The sequence below is a fragment of the Pelophylax lessonae genome (assembly GCF_965119305.1).
Source record: "Pelophylax lessonae genome assembly, chromosome: 9".
Classification (NCBI taxonomy): domain Eukaryota; kingdom Metazoa; phylum Chordata; class Amphibia; order Anura; family Ranidae; genus Pelophylax; species Pelophylax lessonae.
Window position 1 is genome coordinate 227875877 of NC_138776.1, and position 21509 is coordinate 227897385.

Genomic DNA, 21509 nt, shown 5'->3' on the forward strand with positions numbered 1-21509 from the left:
TGGCAGCATCATGCTGTGGGGAGGTTTTTCAGCGGCAGGAACTGGGAGACTAGTCAGGATCAAAGGAAAGATGAATGCAGCAATGTAGAGAAACATATATATATATATATATATATATATATATATATATATATATATATATATATGTATATATATGTTTTTTTTTTTTTTTTTAATAAAGTTTGCAATTTTCATACAAAAAAATAGGACAATTTACACAAAATAGCAGGTAGTTGAAAAATAATATAGACAAACTTAAAAAAAAAAAAAAAAAAATGCTTCAAAGGGTCAGAAATAAAACATACACATTTGCCTGTCACTAACACAGAGCACCCGTAATTAGGGAGCATAAAGGATATATGGCCCCCCCCACAACTATGAACCATTAACCAAAACAATATTGCAGTCGGGTCAGCTTCAACTATATGTATACCAGAGGTCCAACCCCAATCAACTTATGTTTAAGAAGAGGCAGGAAATAATATACCATCTCAAATCCATCCGAGACTGTATGCGATTACTCAATCCATCCCCTCCATACCTTGTCAAATTTTTAAAGGCACTCCCCTACTAAGGTATGTTGCTTTATATATACATACAGTATATATATATATATATATATATATATATATATATATTTATATATAGCAGAAGGGCCCTATTGACCAGAACCTTCCAAGACTCGGTTTTCTTCCATGACAAGATTATTAACTTTCTGGCATAAAAGGGTTCTTTCACACGGGCTTTCCACCCGTCGGACTCCGTTTTGCTCAGCGGGTATCGAACCAGCCGATCCCCGCTGAGCACGCGGATGACAGGTCCGTCCCTGCTTACTTTGCGGAGACAGACCTGTCAAATCCCCGCTGTCCTCTATGGGAGATCGGATGAAAATGGACCGCCTGTTCGTTTTCATCCTATCCTATCCGGTCCGATCCTCCAGACAGATGGAAAATAGGGTTTCCATCCGTCTAGATTTCACGGACGGGATTGAATCAGATAGCAGCGGGTGTCAGTGGACATGTCACCGCTGACATCCGCTGCTCCATAGGGGTGCATGGAACATCCGATCAGCCCACATGGAAGAAAAATATAATTAAAATATATTTTTAAAAAAACATTTTTATTTTTCTCAAATATATTGGAAATATATTTGAAATGCTACAATTTTGGCCATATTCAATATATTTCTAAAAAGTTTTCCCAATTATATTGGAAATATATTTGAAATGCTACAATTCTGGCCATATTCAATATATTTCTAAAAAACTTTCCCTAAATATATTGGAAATATATTTTTCTTCCATATGGGAGGTCCGCCTGAAAAACTGACAGGTGGACCTGATCGGAAAGCCCGTGTGAAGGGGCCAAAGGGTGAGCAGAGTATATATTGCTGTAGTGGGAGCCAGTCCATCGACCAGTCCCAACAGACAGATTCTTATAGATGGCCCAAATGTTAAAAGCTGTAACTGAATACAGTGAAAGACCTGTACACGTGGGTACCAATGACATAGGCAGAGGAAGACGGAGAGTCCTAAACGATTTCAGGGACTTAGGCGCTAAGTTGAGGACTAGGACCTCCAAGGTAGTATTTTCCGAAATACTACCTGTACCTCGAGCCACACCAGAGAGGCAGCGGGAGATTAGGGAAGTTAACGAGTGGCTGAGGAGCTGGTGTAGTAAGGAGGGTTTCGGGTTCCTGGAGAACTGGGCCGACTTCTCAGTCGGTCACCGGCTCTTTGGTAGGGACGGATTGCACCTAAATGGGGTGGGTGCAGCCGTACTGGGTGCGAGGATGGCCAAAAAGTTAGAGGGTTTTTTAAACTAGGGAATGGGGGGGAGGGTACAGATGTAGAATTAGCCAGTGGAAAGCAAGTTTCAGAGGGCAGAAACGGGGGCATTAGCGGTAGGATGTTCGGAGCCCCTATACCCAGGGTGGGTACGGGGAAAAATCAAGAGAGCAGCCTAAAAACATCAAAATTACGAGGCTTATATACCAATGCCAGAAGCCTGGCCAACAAGATGGGAGAGCTGGAGCTGCTGATGTTTGAGGAGGACTTAGATTTTGTGGGGATAACTGAGACTTGGTTTGACAGCTCTCATGACTGGATGGCGACCATTCAGGGGTATTCCCTTTATCGCAGAGATAGAGAGGGTAAAAAAGGGGGAGGGGTATGTTTGTATATTAAGAACAGTATACAGGTAAATATGAGGGATGATATTAATAATGGAGCTATGGACGAGGCAGAATCCCTATGGGTAGAGCTTCAAAGGAAAGGCACGGTGGGGAAGGTAATATTGGGCGTATGCTATAGGCCCCCAAACCAGAGGGAGGAGGGTGAGGTGGACCTCATGTTACAGATAGGATTGGCAGCAAGGATGGGAAATGTCATTATAATGGGGGACTTTAATTATCCTGATATAGACTGGGCAGAAGGAACCGCGCATTCAGCCAAGGCTCGGCAGTTCCTAAATGTTTTGCAGGACAATTTCATGGGTCAGATGGTGAATGCACCGACAAGAAACAATGCGGTACTTGACCTACTGATTACCAACAATACAGACCTGCTCACGGATATAGAAATACAGGACAACTTAGGGAACAGTGACCATAGGTCAATTGGTTTCAGTATTAATTACAGTAATAGGAAACACAAGGGTAATATAAGGACACTGAATTTCAAAAGAGCCAATTTCCCTAAACTGCGCTCGCTGCTAGAAAATATCAAATGGGATAGAACCCTGGGAACAAAGAACACGGAGGAAAAATGGGAGTGCTTCAAGAGCATACTTAACAAGGGGGTGGGCCAGTGCATTCCACAGGGAAATAAATTTAAAAGAGCAAAACTAAACCCTGGGTGGCTAAACTCCAACATAAAAATGTATATTAGAGCTAAAGAAAAGGCCTTCAAAAAATACAAGACTGAGGGGTCATTGGCAGCATTCAAGCATTACAAAGAGTGTAATAAGAAATGTAAAGATGAAATCAGGGCGGCTAAAATAGAACACGAGAGACATATAGCGGAGGAGAGTAAAAAGAACCCCAAGAAGTTCTTTAAGTATATAAACAGTAAGAAAGCGAGGCCAGAACACATTGGCCCCATAAAAGAGGATAAAGGAAAAATGGCCACTGAGGACAGAGAAAAGGCGGAAGTGTTAAATAATTTATTTTCTTCAGTCTTCACAAAGGAATCGGGGGGCTACACGAACCCCGCTTGTAAGGCCGAACTAAATAATACACCTCAGGAAGTGCCGCCATGGCTAACAGAGGATAGACTTAGAGCTAAACTAGAGAAACTTAACATAAATAAATCCCCGGGACCGGATGGCTTGCACCCAAGGGTTCTAAATGAGCTCAGTCAGGTGATTGCCAGACCATTATTCTTGATCTTTAAGGATAGTTTACAGACAGGTATGGTGCCAGCTGATTGGAAAAAAGCCAACGTGGTACCAATATTTAAAAAGGGGCCGAGATATATCCCGGGTAACTATAGGCCGGTCAGCCTAACATCAGTAGTCTGCAAAATTTTGGAGGGGATGATAAGGGACCACATACAAGACTTTAGTAATGAAAACGGTATTATAAGTAGTAATCAGCATGGATTCATGAAAAATCGTTCATGCCAAACCAATCTATTAACCTTCTACGATGAAGTGAGCTGCCACTTAGATAAAGGTAAGCCTGTGGATGTGGTGTATCTGGACTTTGCAAAGGCCTTTGACACCGTTCCCCACAAACGCTTACGGTACAAACTAAGGAAGGTAGGTATGGACCATAAGGTGAGTACCTGGATAGAGAACTGGCTCCAGGGGAGAGTACAGAGGGTGGTGATTAATGGGGAGTACTCGGATTGGGCGGGTGTGGAAAGTGGGGTCCCCCAGGGTTCTGTCCTGGGACCAATCCTGTTTAATTTATTCATAAATGATCTAGAGGAGGGGATATCTAGTACAATCTCAGTATTTGCAGATGATACTAAATTAGGCATGCCAATATCTTCTATGCAGGATGTGGAAATCTTGCAAGCAGACCTGAACAAAATAACGGGGTGGGCAACTACATGGCAGATGAGATTTAATGTAGAAAAATGTAAAGTAATGCACTTGGGGGCCAGAAACCAGAAAGCAAGCTACTCACTAGGGGGGGAACCTCTGGGTGAGTCTAGGATGGAAAGGGACCTGGGGGTACTGGTAGACAACAGGCTTGGAAGTGGCATGCAATGCCAAGCCGCTGCAAGCAAAGCCAACAGAATACTGGGTTGTATAAAAAAGGGGATTCACTCCAGAAATAAAGAGATTATTCTTCCACTCTACAAGACTCTGGTCCGGCCACATCTGGAGTATGCTGTCCAGTTCTGGGCACCGGTCCTCAGGAAGGATGTGCTGGAACTGGAGAAAGTCCAGAGAAGGGCAACAAAAATAATTAGGGGAATGGAGGACATCGGCTATGAGGAAAGACTACAAGCACTGAACCTATTCTCTCTGGAGAAGAGACGCTTGAGGGGGGATATGATATCAATGTACAAATACTGTACTGGCGACCCTAGCATAAGGAACAAACTATTTAGAGTAAGGGAATACAATAAGACACGTGGCCACTCACTAAAACTAGAGGAAAGGCGGTTTAACCTTAAAGTGCGTAAGGGGTTCTTCACTGTAAGAGCGGTAAGGATGTGGAATTCTCTTCCGCAAGCAGTCGTATCAGCGGGGAGCATTGATAGTTTCAAAAAACTATTGGATGGACACCTTAAAGACCACAACATACAGGGGTATACAATGTACGGTTAAAAGCAAACACACACACATAGGTTGAACTGGATGGACTTGTGTCTTTTTTCAGCCTCACTAACTATGTAACTATGTAACTATGTATGTAACACTTGGGGGCCAGAAACCAGAAAGCAAGCTACTCACTAGGGGGGGAACCTCTGGGTGAGTCTAGGATGGAAAGGGACCTGGGGGTACTGGTAGACAACAGGCTTGGAAGTGGCATGCAATGCCAAGCCGCTGCAAGCAAAGCCAACAGAATACTGGGTTGTATAAAAAAGGGGATTCACTCCAGAAATAAAGAGATTATTCTTCCACTCTACAAGACTCTGGTCCGGCCACATCTGGAGTATGCTGTCCAGTTCTGGGCACCGGTCCTCAGGAAGGATGTGCTGGAACTGGAGAAAGTCCAGAGAAGGGCAACAAAAATAATTAGGGGAATGGAGGACATCGGCTATGAGGAAAGACTACAAGCACTGAACCTATTCTCTCTGGAGAAGAGACGCTTGAGGGGGGATATGATATCAATGTACAAATACTGTACTGGCGACCCTAGCATAAGGAACAAACTATTTAGAGTAAGGGAATACAATAAGACACGTGGCCACTCACTAAAACTAGAGGAAAGGCGGTTTAACCTTAAAGTGCGTAAGGGGTTCTTCACTGTAAGAGCGGTAAGGATGTGGAATTCTCTTCCGCAAGCAGTCGTATCAGCGGGGAGCATTGATAGTTTCAAAAAACTATTGGATGGACACCTTAAAGACCACAACATACAGGGGTATACAATGTACGGTTAAAAGCAAACACACACACATAGGTTGAACTGGATGGACTTGTGTCTTTTTTCAGCCTCACTAACTATGTAACTATGTAACTATGTAACCTGGTTCCAATAGTAGTCAATTAAGTCCCAAAAAATGTGTATAAAATCTGCTCCAGAGGCATAGCAATGCCAACAGGATGACTAGACTGTACCAAAGATTTTCCCTAATTTAGCAGGAGTCAAACATATACCATGTAAGAATGTGTAATGTATCAGTAAGTCTCTAGCTGATATATGTCTGACAAATGGAGCCTCCCATACCTCCTCCCAGTCTGGAACATCTGTCAACCAATTGGCCCTGCAGGAACTAAGAAGCCTGGTGGTCTCTGGGAAGAGCTATTTGTATAGTACTGATAAAGGCTTAACCAGGTCCTCATCTCTCTTAGCAATGTTTTTAGACCTGAAGAAGAGACTGCTATCGGGGCACCCCCATATTGAGCCTGATAGGAGTGTCCCAGCTGTAGGAACCTCATCCAAACCACCGGATCTGCTTGGCTATAAAAGTGGGGAAGATTCAGGTTTTTCCACATTGGAGTATGGGGAGAGGGGGAAACAGCCCCCCAAAAGCAGCTCCATGAGATATTTGCCATTCTCAAAGTACAGATCACATAGAGACCGTCTGGGTGTGAGGAGATATACTCCTATGTACCAGATGGGCTAGAGCTTTATAAGAGCCCACTACTGCTGCTTCTAGGGCTACTGCTGCATCATCTAATGGACTAGTCAGCCACCTGTGTGTGAAGACAAGTTGCCCAGCCCAAAAATATTTATAGAAGTTGGGGGCGGCCAGACCCCTTCTCCATCCAAGGCTGTTGTAGTACTGTTAATTTGATCCTTGAGGTACCGCCCTGCTACAGAGAGTCTGACACCACACTATGTAGGGAGTTAAACATACTTTTAGGGGTCCATACAGGGGAATTTCGTATCAAACACAATAATGGAGGGGGAAACTTAATTTTAATCAAGTTGATCTTTCCAATTAAGGAAAGTGGGAGATTTCACCAGGCATTAAATTGCTGCTTGAGGTGTAGAATAAGGGCGGAAATATTCAGCCTGATAAAGTCAGTGACAGAACTTATGTGCAGGCCCAAGTATTTTATCTGTGTCACCCACTGAAAAGGTGAGGTGTCAGGAGAGGCCCTGCCTAGCAGCTCCACCAAGGGGAAGGATTTGTGACTTGTGCCAGTTAACCCTTAAGCCAGAAAAAAGAGTTCTACTCGATATAAAATATTCAGTGTAGACGTTATGGATGTACCTGAATCCTCTAAAATTAAACCCAAGTCATTGGCATATAATGGCATCTTTTCTTCCTGGGAACCAACTCTAATACCATGCAGTGCAGAGGAAGCTTGTAATGCCAGAGCCACAGGCTCCATCATTAGAGAAAAGAGCCCCAGGGACTAGGGGCAACCTTGCCTAGTGCCAACTGCAAAAAACTATTTTTTACCACCCGTAACCTTCCTCTAATTATGTCCGTTGCTTTGGCAGGTATAAAACATGTCTGACCAGAAAAAACAGGAGGTAAAGAATGTTCTTGAATCTAGTGGCTAAGACTTTGGTTAGAATTTTTAGGTCCATATTAAGGAGAGAGATGGGCACATAGGACGCGCACTGTAGAGGGTCCTTATCCGGCTTAGCCTGGAGCACCACATGGGCTTCATAAAATGTGGTGTAGACTATTTGTGTGTAAACACTCTGTATATACTGTAGCTGTAAAAGCATGGGTGTCAATTACTCAGCATAATGCTTATACCACTCCGCCGGAAGCCCATCAGGCCCCGGGGGCTTATCATTAGGGAAGGAACCTATCACCGACATAACCTGCTCTGCGGTAAATGGTGCATCAAGCATAGACCTAGGCTTGTCTGAGAGAACCGGAAGTGGTAAATTGTTTAGGAAGTCTACTAAATCAGATTGATCCACATCTGGAGAGCCCATTCAGGTGAATACACGCAGGGAATGATCATTGGAGCATGTGTGTCCGCTGTCAATAGGGCTAGTAATTTACAGTTTTTATTACCTTTTTCACACAAACTTTCAACATGCATTCTGGACAATACACTGTGTTAGATTAGGGAAACATGCCACCTAACCTGCTGTAAGGATGACAAATAATTTGGGGAGGGATTATCTGCATGAGCTTGTGCACAAGCAATCTCTTTCTCTTGTAGCATCTTTACGGTGGCCAAGATACACTCTCCCCTCATGACTGCCTTAAATGAATCCCACACAGTCTGTGGGGTGGAGGAGTCGGCGCTAGTCTGCCAGTAAGCAGCAAACAGTGCTGTCACCACTGCTTCAACCTCCAGTTCAGCCACCCGGCCAGGCTGAATTCGCCATTGTGCAAGCAGATTTGGGATCAGGCAATTGCAATGTAATCTGGAGAGGCGTATGATCTGAAATGCCCCCAGCAAGATACGTGGCATCCAATACCCATGGTAGCAAGGTTGGATTGACAAAGGCCATGTCAATTCTGCATGATGAGAGAAAAGCACCTGAGAGATAAAAATAGCATTTCATAGCAGGGTGTTTCCATCGCCAGAACTCAGTAAGCATAGACGAGTCAGCCCAGTGTGAGAGGTCCAAATTGGGAGTTCTGTTTGAGTTGGAAGTATCTAATGATACGTCTAGTATATTACTAAAGTCCCCAGCTATGAGGACCTGTAGTGGCTTAAGAGGATATAATTTATCTAGACTTGTGTATAGGATACCTTTATGAAACGGTGAGGGGGGCACATAAATATTGATCACTGCAATTGTATGTGCATCAATAGTAAGGATCACCGCCACAGATCTCCCTTCAGGGTCAGAGAATGCCTGTTGCACAACACATCTTAAACATTTATATAATAAAATAGACACTCCTCTAGCATAAGACAAGAAAGTGGCATGAAACGCCCTCTGGATCCAGTTCCTTTTCATGGACAGAATATTGTTTCCTAATAAGTGAGTTTCCTGCAACAGGATAATATGAGGGTTATGGGACTTCAAGTATTTAAGGTTTAGTGCCCTTTTAAACATTGAGTTTAAGCCCCACATTCCATTAAATTATCCTAAGATTCACTGTCATGGCATAGTCAGGTAAATGGAGTGGCCAAAAGTCACAAAGAGGCCCGGGGCTCGGTGACGGGCGTTAGGCCGGCTCTACGTACCGGTAGACACAGTCTCCCTCTGTCCCCACTCCCTGATCCTTCCTGCCCCCCTCTATAAGCACCCCTTCCTTTCTATCCGGCTCCTTCTCCTTCCCCCCTGTGTCCCGTATCTATTCTCCCAATGTGTCGTAAGCCCCTTTCCTTTTTATTTTTTGGATCTCTTAGTGAGAATAGCTTACTCTGGGTTGACCTCCAACCCACGGTTCCTGTTGCCCAGCATTGCTCTGATGCACGATGTTACCCATTATTTGTAGCCCTACTGGAGTTCCACTGAATATCTGATGATCTTGATAGCTTTTTTACATGTTCTTCTGTGCTACGAGTAGACCTGCCGTTTATTTACCTTTCCTGTCTGACTTTGTCTTATTGGTGCATTGCATTCACCTTTTTACTTGGTTGATGTATTTTGACTCTGTACGCTGCAACACAGCTATGTCTGCAAAAATGTACGTTACTTGTACTTTTTCTTGTGTTTTAATAAAGAAGAATTTGAAAAACAAAGAGGCTCGGAACAGGTCAACCGGCCACTCTGCATCCGTCAAAGGCATAAAAAATAGAAAAAAAAAAGCATAAAATAAATTGAAAAAAGTAAAGGAGCCAGAAAAAATAATCCTAACACAAAAAAAAAAAAAAAAACTTGGTGTTTCTCCGGCAATAAAACAGACAAAATAGACCAGAGGGACTTCATTGCCCTAAACCAAAAATACACAGGAGTGACTAACACTCTTCAAGAGACAGTAAGGTGAGAACCTTCTCGCTTTCACAACAGAGGACAACCAGAATAATAGTGTAAGGGAGCAATAAGTAATGTAACATCAACAAACAGCTAACAAACATAAGCCAGACGAGGCCTTGAGCTGATAGATCATGGCAAAGAATCTAGCCCATGGGTGTCCAACCTTTTGGCTTCTCTGGGCCACATTGAGTATAGAGAAAATTTCTTGGGCCGCATATAAAATATATACTATGGTTAAGGTATATAAGTAATAAAACGCTGCTTCGCCCTTCCCGTGCTAAAGCCCCCCCCCAGCACTAATTTAACACAACTAGTGGATGATCCCCTCTGAGGCAGCCTCTGTGGCCGTGCCCCTGACTTGACTGCCTTCCTCCCCAGCAAAAAAAAAAAAAAATTGTCATGGGGCAGTGGGCCACATTGCAGTTTTGGGCTGCATGCGGCCCCCGGTTGGACATGCCTGATCTAGCCAGTCAGTGGCCGATACAGGGTTCTCAAAATAGTGAGCCGTACCATCATGCAGAACTCTTAGCTTGCAGGGGTAGAGCATGCTGTACTGTAGAGCCTACTGCCAGAGCCTTCTGCGCACATTAACAAAGGATCTTCTGCGTTTTTGTAGATCTGCAGAAAAATCTAGAGAAAAAATGTAAAACAGCATTTTCATAGCGCAGGGTTTGCTGCTTCCGAGCTTCCACCAGGATGTGGTCCCCTTCTCTAAAATTTAGGAACCTGATCAGGAACAGGCAAGGAGGGGGGCCAAGGGGCCTGGATCCAGTGGGCACCCTGTAGGCTCTCTCTACTTGGTACATCTGGGAGACCTACTGAAGTTTCAGGACTCGTTTAAAGAATTTTTCAGCGAATAAGGCAGGTCGATCGCCCTCCGCCCCTTCAGTAAGGCTGACTACAGACACATTGTTGCGGAGGAGTCTGTTTTCAGCATCATCTGAGCGCATCAAAAGGAGATTTACTGTGCGTTGTAGTTCAGCCAGGGTACTAGTGTGAGAAGAGGCAGTATCCTCAACATCTGAAATACGGTCTCAACACTGCCCAGGCAGCCGCTGATTTTATCCAGGTCTTGTCTAATGGGGCCACATTCCAAGGCCAGCAAGTCAATCCTGGCCATGAGGGTTGTTTCACTCACCTCTATGGCCACCAGAATGGCAGATGTAGCAGATTCCTCCGGTGGTGCTGCTGCAGAAGACAGAGAGGCTCCCTGTTCCATCTCCAAGGCCATTGTGGACACGCTCTCCTCCTAGGTCTGCACCGCTACTGAAGGCCAGGATTGTACACTAGGGTGCAAGATGGCCACACCTTTTGCAGCCGGGGGGGGAGGGGAGTTCCGGGACTTGCTGGAGGCTTGTTTCTGCCCGAATGCACGTTTAGATGGCATGGGTAATGAAGGTCTGAATCCTTGAAGCGGGGGCAGCAGTTTGCTAAGCAGGATGACAGAGTCTAACTCCACAAAACCAGGATAAATCCACAGGATATCAGGAGCCTCTGCAGAACGCGTCCTCTTGTGCTAAGACTGGGGCTATGGTTCATCTTCCAACAGGACAACGACCCTAAGCACACAGCAAAGATACAAAAGAAGTGGCTGTGGAACAACTCTGTGAATGTCCTTACTTGGCCCAACCAGAGTCCAGACGTGAACCCCATTGGACATCTCTGGAGAGATCTGAAAATGGCTGTGCACCAATACTCCTCATCCAACCTGATGGATCTTGAGAGGTCCCGCAAAGATCAATGGAAGAAACTGCCCAAAAATAGGTGTGCCAAGCTTGTAGCATCATACTCAAAAATACTTCAGGCTGTAATTGGTGCCAAAGGTGCTCCACAAAGTATTGAGCAAAGGCTGTGAATACTTATGTGATTTTTTTTTTTCATTTTTTATTATTAATACAATTGCAAAGATTTCAAACTTCTTTTACATTGTCATTATGGGGTATTGTTTGTAGAATTTTGAAGAAAACAATGAATTTAATAAATTTTGGAAAAAGGCTGTAATATAACAAAATGTGGAAAAAGTGAAGCACTGTGAATACTGTCAGGATGCACAGTATAAAAAAAGGGGACAAAGGGTATTTATTTTTTCATATCTATACACGTTTGCCTTTTGTTTCAGTTTTAAACTGCATGGGCTGTTTTACAAGGTGATCGTTTACAACCACTTTAATACATTTGCCTTTTTCCTGTTGGTTGAGACCAACTTCCCATGTTTGTCCGTTATGGGGCCTATTTGTTCTTTCATAACCTTTTTTACTGGTAATATATTTGAATACATTTGGATTTTGAATTGCTGTAGCAATGTGTTTCTTTTATATTTTAGCCACCCTGTCTGCTCCCTTGCATTTTTGTTGCATTCCTTGTAAATCTAGAATGCCAAGGGTGTCCCTTCTACTTTGTTCGATTCAAGGGCCTGTTTTTTTTTTTCATGTATTTTTTTTTTGCTCTAGAATTTAGTCACATAGGTTTTACTTCTATCTTTTTTACTTGTTACGTAATGGCTAATGCACGTTTAATTAATTTCTGCAAAACACTCCCACTTACCTTGTGTGCTCTTTTCTGCAAATAGCTGGTTCAATTGAGTATCATGCAGTAAGGATCACAGCTTATTGACGTTAGCTTTTTTGAAATTTAGAGGTCTTTTCATACCATCATGCTCCGCTTTCCTGCAACTTATGGCAAATGTGATTGTTTCTGAACTGTGAAAGGTGTCTCTGAACTGCACATCTGTAATAAGCTTTGTGCTGTTTGAAATGAATAGTTGCAATGGAGCTTTTTCTTATGTTGGGGCTTCCACCATCTGCTCAATGAATTTGCCAAATGACAAGCCTTTGTTGACTGTGCAGTCCCATTTGCCCAATCAATACCTGAATAGTTACATTTGCCCATAATAATAACAACATCGTTCTGATTCCCAGCCCTTCCAGCCTGTGAAAGGAGCCAAAATTCTTCCTCACTCTTTATGTTAGGGGGCCTATAACATACTCCAACAAGTAATTTACTATTTGCTGCACTCTTATGGAGCTCCACCCACAGTGGCTGTGCACCATCACAGTTCTCAGTAGTGATGTTTATCAAATTCACTTTCTATGCATTAACCTATAGACCAGGGCTGGCCCAAGACATTGTGCTGCCTGGGCCCAAAAATCAAATGCTCCCCCCCCAAAAAAAATAAAAATAAATCAGGCCCACCAAAAGTCACCTACATCCATTATTTTATATCATGATATTTAAACTAAAATTACATTTATCAAGTAGTCAGATTTACATGCAACATCACCTTGTGACATACCACCATGTTACTGCTCCCCCATCTTGGCATCCTAGGGCATCCCTGATCCCTCAGGGCTTGTGTGCAGTGAACTTGTTGCATACATGGATGATATGCCACTGGGATAGGGCAGTATAGGGGCAGGCTAAGGTAGTATACGGACAGGCTAGGATAGTATATAGAAAGGCTAGGGTAGTATAGGGGCAGGCTAGGGTAGTATACGAACAGGCTGGGGTAGTATGTATGGATGGGCTAGGGTAGTATATAGATGGGCTAGGGTAGTATATAGATGGGCTAGGGTAGTATATAGACGGGCTAGGGTAGTATACGGACAGGCTAGGGTAGTATACAGACAGACTTGGATAGTATATAGAAAGGCTAGGGTAGTATGGGGCAGGCTAGGGTAGTATACGTACAGGCTAGGGTAGTATAATGGCAAGCTAGGGCTGTATAGTGATTTTTAAGCATGACAGGTTATGCAACATTTGGCCATCCTGCATTCACTACTAGAAAACTGATGGATACACTTTGTGTCCTGTCACACAGAACTAACCTATTTTACTTCCCTGTTGCTCTCTCCCAGTGCTCCCACTGTCTTCAGTGCCTAGCTTCAAGCATGCACCAGAGCAAAAGAAGGCGGGCCGGGCAGGGGGCTGGCTGCACCCCCTCCTCCAGTTCCACACAATAGAAATGCAAGCCTTGCAAGCTGCGCCCGAACATCGGCTGCTGGCAGAGCCAGTGGGGAAGGGATCTTTTAATGCTCTCTGTTTAGTGTGGGTACCCTGCCCCTGGAAGCACACACACCTGAGCTCTTATTGTGTGCTCGGGTGTTTAACAGCCAGCGGCAACTATGAGTATGCGTCTTGAGGGCAGCAGGGCAGCCTTTTTACAGGACAGCGGAGTGGCTGCCCCTGGATGACACACAAAATTGTTGTAAAGAAAATCTTGGGTGTCAATTTGCCGCCCCTGTCAAAGTATTGCCTGGGTCCAACGGACCCAACGGGACCCATGGTAGGGCTGGCCCTGCTATAGACTTAAAGTATAACTAAAGGCAAATCTTGTTTTGGATAGAGTGGAGAGCAATTAAAACAACTGCCAGTTTCTATTGCAGTCTGTGATTAGGGAGATTCACTCTCTCTATTTGTCCTGTTTACCATTATCATTGAAAGTGAAAGCATATGAAAATTCCAAATTTTTGGTTGGCACCAGAACAGTAAAATAGGAGGAATCTTTCAATGGGGATACTAGTTCTGGTGACCCTGGTGCCACCCCGGGATCCCTGCAGTTTGGAGGGATTTCTTTTGACTTTCTGTTTTGGCTATGGGACAGGAATTAAAGGGAATTTTCCCCAATGGGACACAGATGGCAAAAAAAAAAACTCTTCAACCCTTCCTTACTCTATCCAAAAGCAGCAAATCTTGGCTGCTGCTGAAGGTATATAAATGTAGGTGCACACTTTTTAATTTTCAACTGTTCTTTATTTAATACTCAATCGTATGCAGAAGGTGAATTCAGAGAAAAGATATGAAAAATGTAAAAAATGAATCCAATTGGTAATTTGCATGAAGTTTGAGTATGCCAGAAGGACAAAGCCTAAAAAGGATCAAGGAGACCATTGGACCTCAAAACAATAGAGAAACAAAATAACAGTAAATATATATAATTGTTAACCAGTGCCAAGGTTCAGCATGAATAGATTGATTGAAAGACACATTATAGAAGAAATATAGAGTACAAACATATCCAGTACATATAACTCTATATGGTGCGAAGAGGGGGAGTAAGTTATTGCTGCCAGGATTGGCAGAATTTGGGGTAAGAGTTGTTTTTGAATGCAAAGAGGTGTTCAAATGAACATTGCAGATTTTGCTGAATAGAGGAGGTGCACACATTTTTTATCCCTCCTATACCCCTCCTATAACCTTAATCACTCCTCACATTTACAAACTGACAATGTACAAATACCACATTTCCTTGTGTTAACCTATGCACTTAAAACCACAAACCTTGCACAGCTCCGAACTTCGCTTACACGGTTAGTTAAATACCAGCGTCACGCAGTTTTAACTTACTGATAGTAGTGAGGCTAATAAACATTGCTTTCTGGTTAGCTGTAGTCACTACACATACTTTCCCCAGTAACTTGAACACAAATTTGAACTGACATTTAAAATGAATTTTATGTAACAAACAGTTTTAATAGAGGTTTTACTTCTTGCAGGGGTCGCTGGCAGCAATGAGCAGGAGAAAACAATTGCTGAAATGGTGAATGATGGAGTGGAGGATCTCAGAATGAAATACTATAAATTTTTGTTTATAGAGAATGTACGTATGCCCCACTAAATACAATGAAATGAACAACTGTGAAATCAATTGTGTTTGTAATATCTGCTCCAGAACCAGAAGTCAGGGAATATTGCTAGTGTAGCAAACTCTGTTCCCTTAAGCCAAGGGTCTTCAAACTATGGCCCTCCAGTTGTTCAAGAACTACAATTCCCATCATGTCTAGCCATGTCTGTGAATGTCAGAGTTTTACAATGCCTCATGGGACGTGTAGTTCCGCAACAGCTGGAGGGCCGTAGTTTGAGGATCCCTGCCTTAAGCCAAGCAGGCCAAGTGGTACTTGGTTGCTCCAGGGCTTAATACACAGTTTTATATTCTCTGGCCAAGAGGCACAAAAACATACTGAGGGGTACCTATGGTCCTCATGAATTTGGCACGGACTGATGTTGCAGCAGATGTGTAGCCAGTAGCAGTAGGCATGTAAAGATCAGGGCATGTGGCAGACAGTAGCATAATTAGAGATAGCCTGAGGTCAGGGTAGGCAATTGACAATAGGGTAATCAAGGGGTAAACTAGGTACTGTTTAGAACCGAATGTCAGAGTAACAGAGTGCAGTTTCCATTGTTGTAAGGCCCTGGGCTTGTGAATTTTAAATAGAGAACCTAAGGAGCAGTGACCAATTAGCGAAGAGAAGATTGGCAGCACTGACCTGCTGTCAGCAACACAGTCCAAGGTAAGTGCCTCTTATGGCCCGTAATAGAGAGGGGGCTTTGCTATCCAGCAATCAATGTTCATAGTAGGGATTTGACAGTGTCTGGGGCAATGGTCTTCAGGAGATGGAGACAGGTGGTGTTGAATCATGCTTAAACATATTTTGTTATAAATTCCGCGCTGCATGTTTTAGGTGAGCATGTTTAATGGTTAGCACTCTGAATTTTAAATGCTGGGGTTCGGAGGTATAGTTTTGTAGAATTACCAGCATAATTTATGTGTGCCTCAGCATGACTGACTTGCTAACCGAAGAATCAAAAAAAACAGACACATCCACATAGTTATTTTTATATAATGTAGCAGTTAGAATTAAATTTAGAAGCTGTCAAGAGTACAATAAAGATAAATAATGAAAAAAAGCAGGTCATAGGACCTGTCAAAGCCATGTAAACAGATCTCCTCCAATCAAAGGGTTCTCTCTGCTGCTTTAAGCCAGGGGTCTAAAATCTCAACAGACCACATCCAGCCAACAACAAGATTTTATCTGGCCCACACATAAAGTCAGTGGTGTAGCCTCAATGTGCACCAATTGAGCAGAGGCTGCCTTTGGTCTCCACTTCTGAAGAAAGAGGGGGGGGGGGGGGGGGGGCTCAAATGGGGACCCTGATATAAGGGGGGGACTCTGATAGGCACACAAATGTAGGGGGGGTGGGGATATATATTTTTTTAAGCCTATGAATATTTTAAAATATGGGATGTGGCCCTTGTACTGAAATGTTTAGAGAACCCTGGCTTTAGGCAGTGAGTAGTCAGTAGGATGCTGCAGTCTGTATTCTATGAACAGGCTATAAAATGCAGGCTGTAGTACTGAAAAAAACCAGCAGAGTGTAACAGAGATTGAATAGCAGCATCTGCTCCATTTTATAAATTGGTCTCTAAATTTTGTTAAGTACTGAAAATAAAACAGGATTTGGTTATTATATTTTTTTCTAAAAAAATATAGTTTTACCTTTTTGTACCTTTTTTTTTTCTCCCTATTCTCCTCTTACATCCTGTGAGATCATTGTATGAATTATGCTGTAATCATTAGAACTCGCCAATGGTCTCTGACTGCTTATAGCACAACTCTAGAAGGTGCAGGAAAGGGTGACAATGTTGTCCCTGGATGCAGTAAGTGTCATCTGCATGCGCCAGGAATTATTTAATTGAAAGCATTAGAACTGGGACCCTATTCCTAGGGGAATGTGGATGGTAATTGTAACTCCAGCCATTTTTTTTCCAGTAGTAAACACATTGGAAAAAAAAGTTAGAACCTATGTAATTTTTTTTACTTTCAATCGTTTTATTTATTATTGTGAGAAGATTGGCATTCAGATAAAGCGAGATCATGATATACTTCATAGCAGCCAGAACCCTGGCAGAGGCTTACAGAAGCAGTGAGTGGTTGCCATAAAACCTAAATAACAGTAGCAGAAGACATTGCAATCACTGTGTTAATAGAAATATCAAAAAACCAACAGAAAATCCAGCTAAAATATCTCATGGGAGAAAAATCCCATATACCATAAAATCTTGGAAGTACCAGGAAAGAAATAAGCAAAAAAAGTGAAAAAAAAAAGGGTGGAGAGTGTGGAGAGAAGGGGAAAAGGGGGGGGGGTCCCAGAGAGAAGAACAATGGAAACAATATGTCACCAGAACATTAAATGAGAGGAAGCCGCCTCAAAGTAGTTACAGGTAGCAGAAACTGGTTGAGGACATACCTCATTTTTTGAACAGTCTAAAAAGAATTTGGGTTGGAGATGTTTTAAAAGGCATGTAGTGCAGTTATGTGAATGAGCTCCGTATATGTGGCCAAATATAGTTAAAAGGCCTTGGTAATCAATCTACTGACACAATCCAAGAGCACACATTTCTGTTGTAGGGGCAAGAGGGCTATGAAAGGGGAAGTACTATAATTCCCTGAGACAGACATTAGGGTAATCCAGGGGTAAATTAGGTGGTGTTTAGAACCGAATGTCAGAGTAACAGAGTTCAGTTTCAATCGTTGTAAGTCCTATCAATGGTTATAAGTCCTAACACAAACAACCAGTCTGTGGAAATTGTTTTTAAAGCAACTTCCATATCAAGGTTAGCATAGCAGGTCTGGTCTTAGAAAAAATGCTTAGTAACCATGAAACAGTAAAAGGCCTGAAAAAAATAAAGTAGGTAAAGTATATATTTATTTACCATTTGACATCTTCTTGCAGGAGGCAAACAAGGATAAGTACTTGGAGGAATTGTCTAATCAGTTGGGTTATTTTGAAAGGATTCTGTCAAAAAATGCCAATGGCACCAAGTTTCTGGTAGGAGATGGGGTAAGTAAACTGTTTTTAGACATAGTGGTGGATCTACAGATTTCTCTGGAAGTGAGGTTGCTTATAAATCCCAACCATTGGCCTGCCTGGTCTGTATCTTAAACCTCCCAGATTTTATTAGAGGGTTGAGTCTATTTGACACCAAGAAGCTTCCAAAGACTCCAAATGTCTGTAAAAATTACATACGATATTTGGACTCCTACTGTTTAGCTGTAAGGTTGAAAGACCATATTCTATAGCAAATATATGTTGATTCTCAGTGTTGCCACCAACACTTAGCTGAAAAAAAAAAAAAGCATCATGGTAAAAAATAACAGCGTCCATTTGGGCTTTAACTATAGTGTGTAAATAAAATCTGTCTTCTAGGACCCTGACCTACTTTTCATCCAAATTACATTTTTTGTTTTTACAGATTACATATGCTGACTATCACTTAGTGGATACTCTGCAGTGCAATCTAGATGTTTCTTCAACATGCCTTACCACTTTTCCACTACTATCAGCCTACCTAGAGCGAATTCTCAAGCGACCAAAACTCAGCGAGTACTTGAAATCTGATGGACGAAAGAGACGCCCAATCACCCCTAAGCACAAGTTAATATGAAGTTAACAAAACCCTTAACATGCTTTCTAGATTTAAGCCCCATTCTCACTGGAGTTGTGACAGTACTAACCGTCACTATGAGTGGAAGACAGATAATTAATGGTTTGAATTGTTTCAGTAAAATTTGTCGCAATATCTTCATATAGAAATACAGTATGGAGATTTAATCCTGTTTTACACTGGGAGACTTCGACTATTATAGACCATTAAAAAAGAATAGCGCACACATGCAAAAGAAATGACTATCAAATATGGAGACAATCCATAAATAAAAATGGGGATTTAGTCCCACCATATGGCCATATCGTGCTCAAGCCCACCACTGCGTCAAAGTGCCCCATTATCAGTGGGTCCTACACTATCCATAAAAAAGGGGTGAATCCAGCCTCTCTTACCCTTGGAGACAACACTCTTTGCTGGGAAAGATGTGCTAATGCACTACAGGGGACTCCTCCTATATCTACTTGATAGTGGACACCAATAGAGTACAGGTGTGTGTGGGGGATGGGATGCTCAACCTCAGAAGTCTGGTCAGACCGAATACATAATAAACAAGCAAAAAAAATGGGGGAGCAAGTTTTTTGCTTGTTTATTATAGACCATTGCCATGAAGTCTGACTCCTAAATAATGTTTGTATTCCATGTCCCTGCATGCCAGACAGGCTTCCCTATTGTTTGTATATTGAAAAGGAATGTGGATTGTGCCTGTTTCATTGTTAAATGTTAATGACCTCTCTTGTTCTGTCTGCCTTAAGATAAACTTATTATGGGATGTATATGTGTATGTGGATTGGCTGCTAAGGGGGAATTGTCCCACAGTGTATATCTTTGTGTACACTATATGGGGAGTGTAAAACTCTGTTTTCATTGGATTGTGAATGTTAGGGCCTGTTCTCAACATGGTCAACCTCGGCGGTAACCTTGTGGGGGAAAACTGTATAAAAGTATGTTTTTTGTTCAATAAAGTTTGAGTTATACTTCACCCTCAATCTAGAGTCCTGTCTCTCATTGGGGGAATATGCTACAAGGGATTGCTATGTCCTTCATACTCCCTTGGATAATCACTAAGCTCTTGTAAGAGCTTGTTCTTGTTCCTGCTTCACTCTCTGGGGAAAGACAGGGTCACCCACGGGAACCTGGAGCCTTGTCGTAGGTCCAGGGTGGGTAGGAGACCGTGAGACCCCAACAAAGCTGCGGCAGTTCGTGGGGTCTGAGGTGCATATGGTGTCGGGTAGAGTGCTTGGAGCCCTCGGGAAGCACTGGGAGCATCTGTCAATGGAGGTACCCCGTCTGGGGTGCCGGTTGATCCGTTACAGAAGTGTTTTTCATCTGGTTTACCAATGCCTGACTACGCTCAACATGCAGAATCTCATTGTTTCTATCTATCTCTGTTTACACACGTACGCTCAGTTGCACTATGCTGGATGTTCAGAAAAATAAAAGAGCCAGGAAATCACCAGCAATATACCCTGCTCATGTGTGAATGCAGGTTTAGGCCCTGCTTTTTATCTGAAGATAGAAAAAAGATAACACTATACTAGTGTATCTCCCCGCGCCTCGGAAAATATTTTGATTAAATATAAGATAAAAGTATAAAAATATGTGTGTAATTAGTGAGATATTAATATAAAAATATATATTGTGTGGCAGCAGCTGTAGATTTAAAATGGATGATAGAAAAATAGCCTAGGCTATATACAGCGCTTGCCGCAAAAAAAAATATCTTAATTTATGTGAACAATGTTGAAAACTTATCTTTACAGCATAAGTGAAAATACAAATCAATTGAACATATGAAAATTAATAAAAAGTTCCAAGAAATTGATAAATAGATAAATAAGTCTTTTCGGTGGTGATCAATATATGTGAATAAAATAAATATAAAATTCAATAAATAAAGTCTTTTCTTTTTTTTTTGTATACAAACTTTTATTGAAAGGAAACAGAAGATGGTGGTACAAAGAGAATTGGTACAATAATATGACAAAAATTGGTATCACATAGAGTAAACAGAGATATAACAATCTTAAGTCATTTCAAGTTAACTCTATTCAAAATGGGAATTTGATATCAAAATAACAACAAGGGTATAGAGAATATAATTCCTGGGTATAGGTAGAGAGCAGAAAGAGATTTCCATAACACTAAGCGTTAGGCCGGAGACACGGTGTCAAATAAAAGGGTTTTAAATAGTTAGTCACCTATACAGTAATTAGAAAAAAAAATATCTGAGTGTGTAATCCATGGGTCCCATTTATTAGTGTGAAATTTAATAGAGTTGTAAATAGTATGAAAATTTTTTTCCATAATATAGATCGAGTTTATTCTTGTTTTAAGTTGTGAAACCGGAAAAGAGTTTGATTTCCAATGTATAGCAATCAGCCATTATATAGCAACTGAGATAGTGTGAATTAATCTAGTGTGAGGTATGGATAAATTAATAATTGGTGAAAAAAGTAAGCAATTAGATAGAGCGAGGGTGATGTTCGTATCAGCGATTTTTGAAGAAAAAATTTCCAACTGGCGCCAGATGAAAGAAATGTTATCACAATACCAAAATATGTGGGTAAGGGAACCAGGAGAGGAGCAGCCTCTGAAACAATTTGAGGGAGCAGAAGGGAAAATAGCGTGTAGTTTAAGAGGTGTTAAATACCATCTCGTAAGCAATTTGATCGTTGTTTCTCTAATAGTGAGGGATCTTGTACATTTCCTGAGATTGTCAATAGTCACACACCAATCTTCTATGGATAGAGTAAGCGAACATTCACTCTCCCATTTGAGCATATATGTGAGCTTGTTTGGAGGATTGGTATT

The 21509-nt window shown here is 42.1% G+C and overlaps 1 protein-coding gene across 1 annotated transcript in view; it reads left to right on the forward strand.

Annotated features, from left to right (window-relative positions):
• Window positions 1-18705, forward strand: part of LOC309562499 (glutathione S-transferase P 2-like) — an 85270-nt gene extending 66565 nt beyond the window's left edge. The window contains exons 5-7 of the mRNA XM_082266735.1: window positions 14965-15068; window positions 17984-18091; window positions 18504-18705. Of these exons, the coding sequence (XP_082122861.1) occupies window positions 14965-15068; window positions 17984-18091; window positions 18504-18695 (404 nt within the window). The 3' untranslated portion in view covers window positions 18696-18705. The remainder of the gene's footprint in view (window positions 1-14964; window positions 15069-17983; window positions 18092-18503) is intronic.
• The last annotated feature ends 2804 nt before the right edge of the window (window positions 18706-21509 follow it).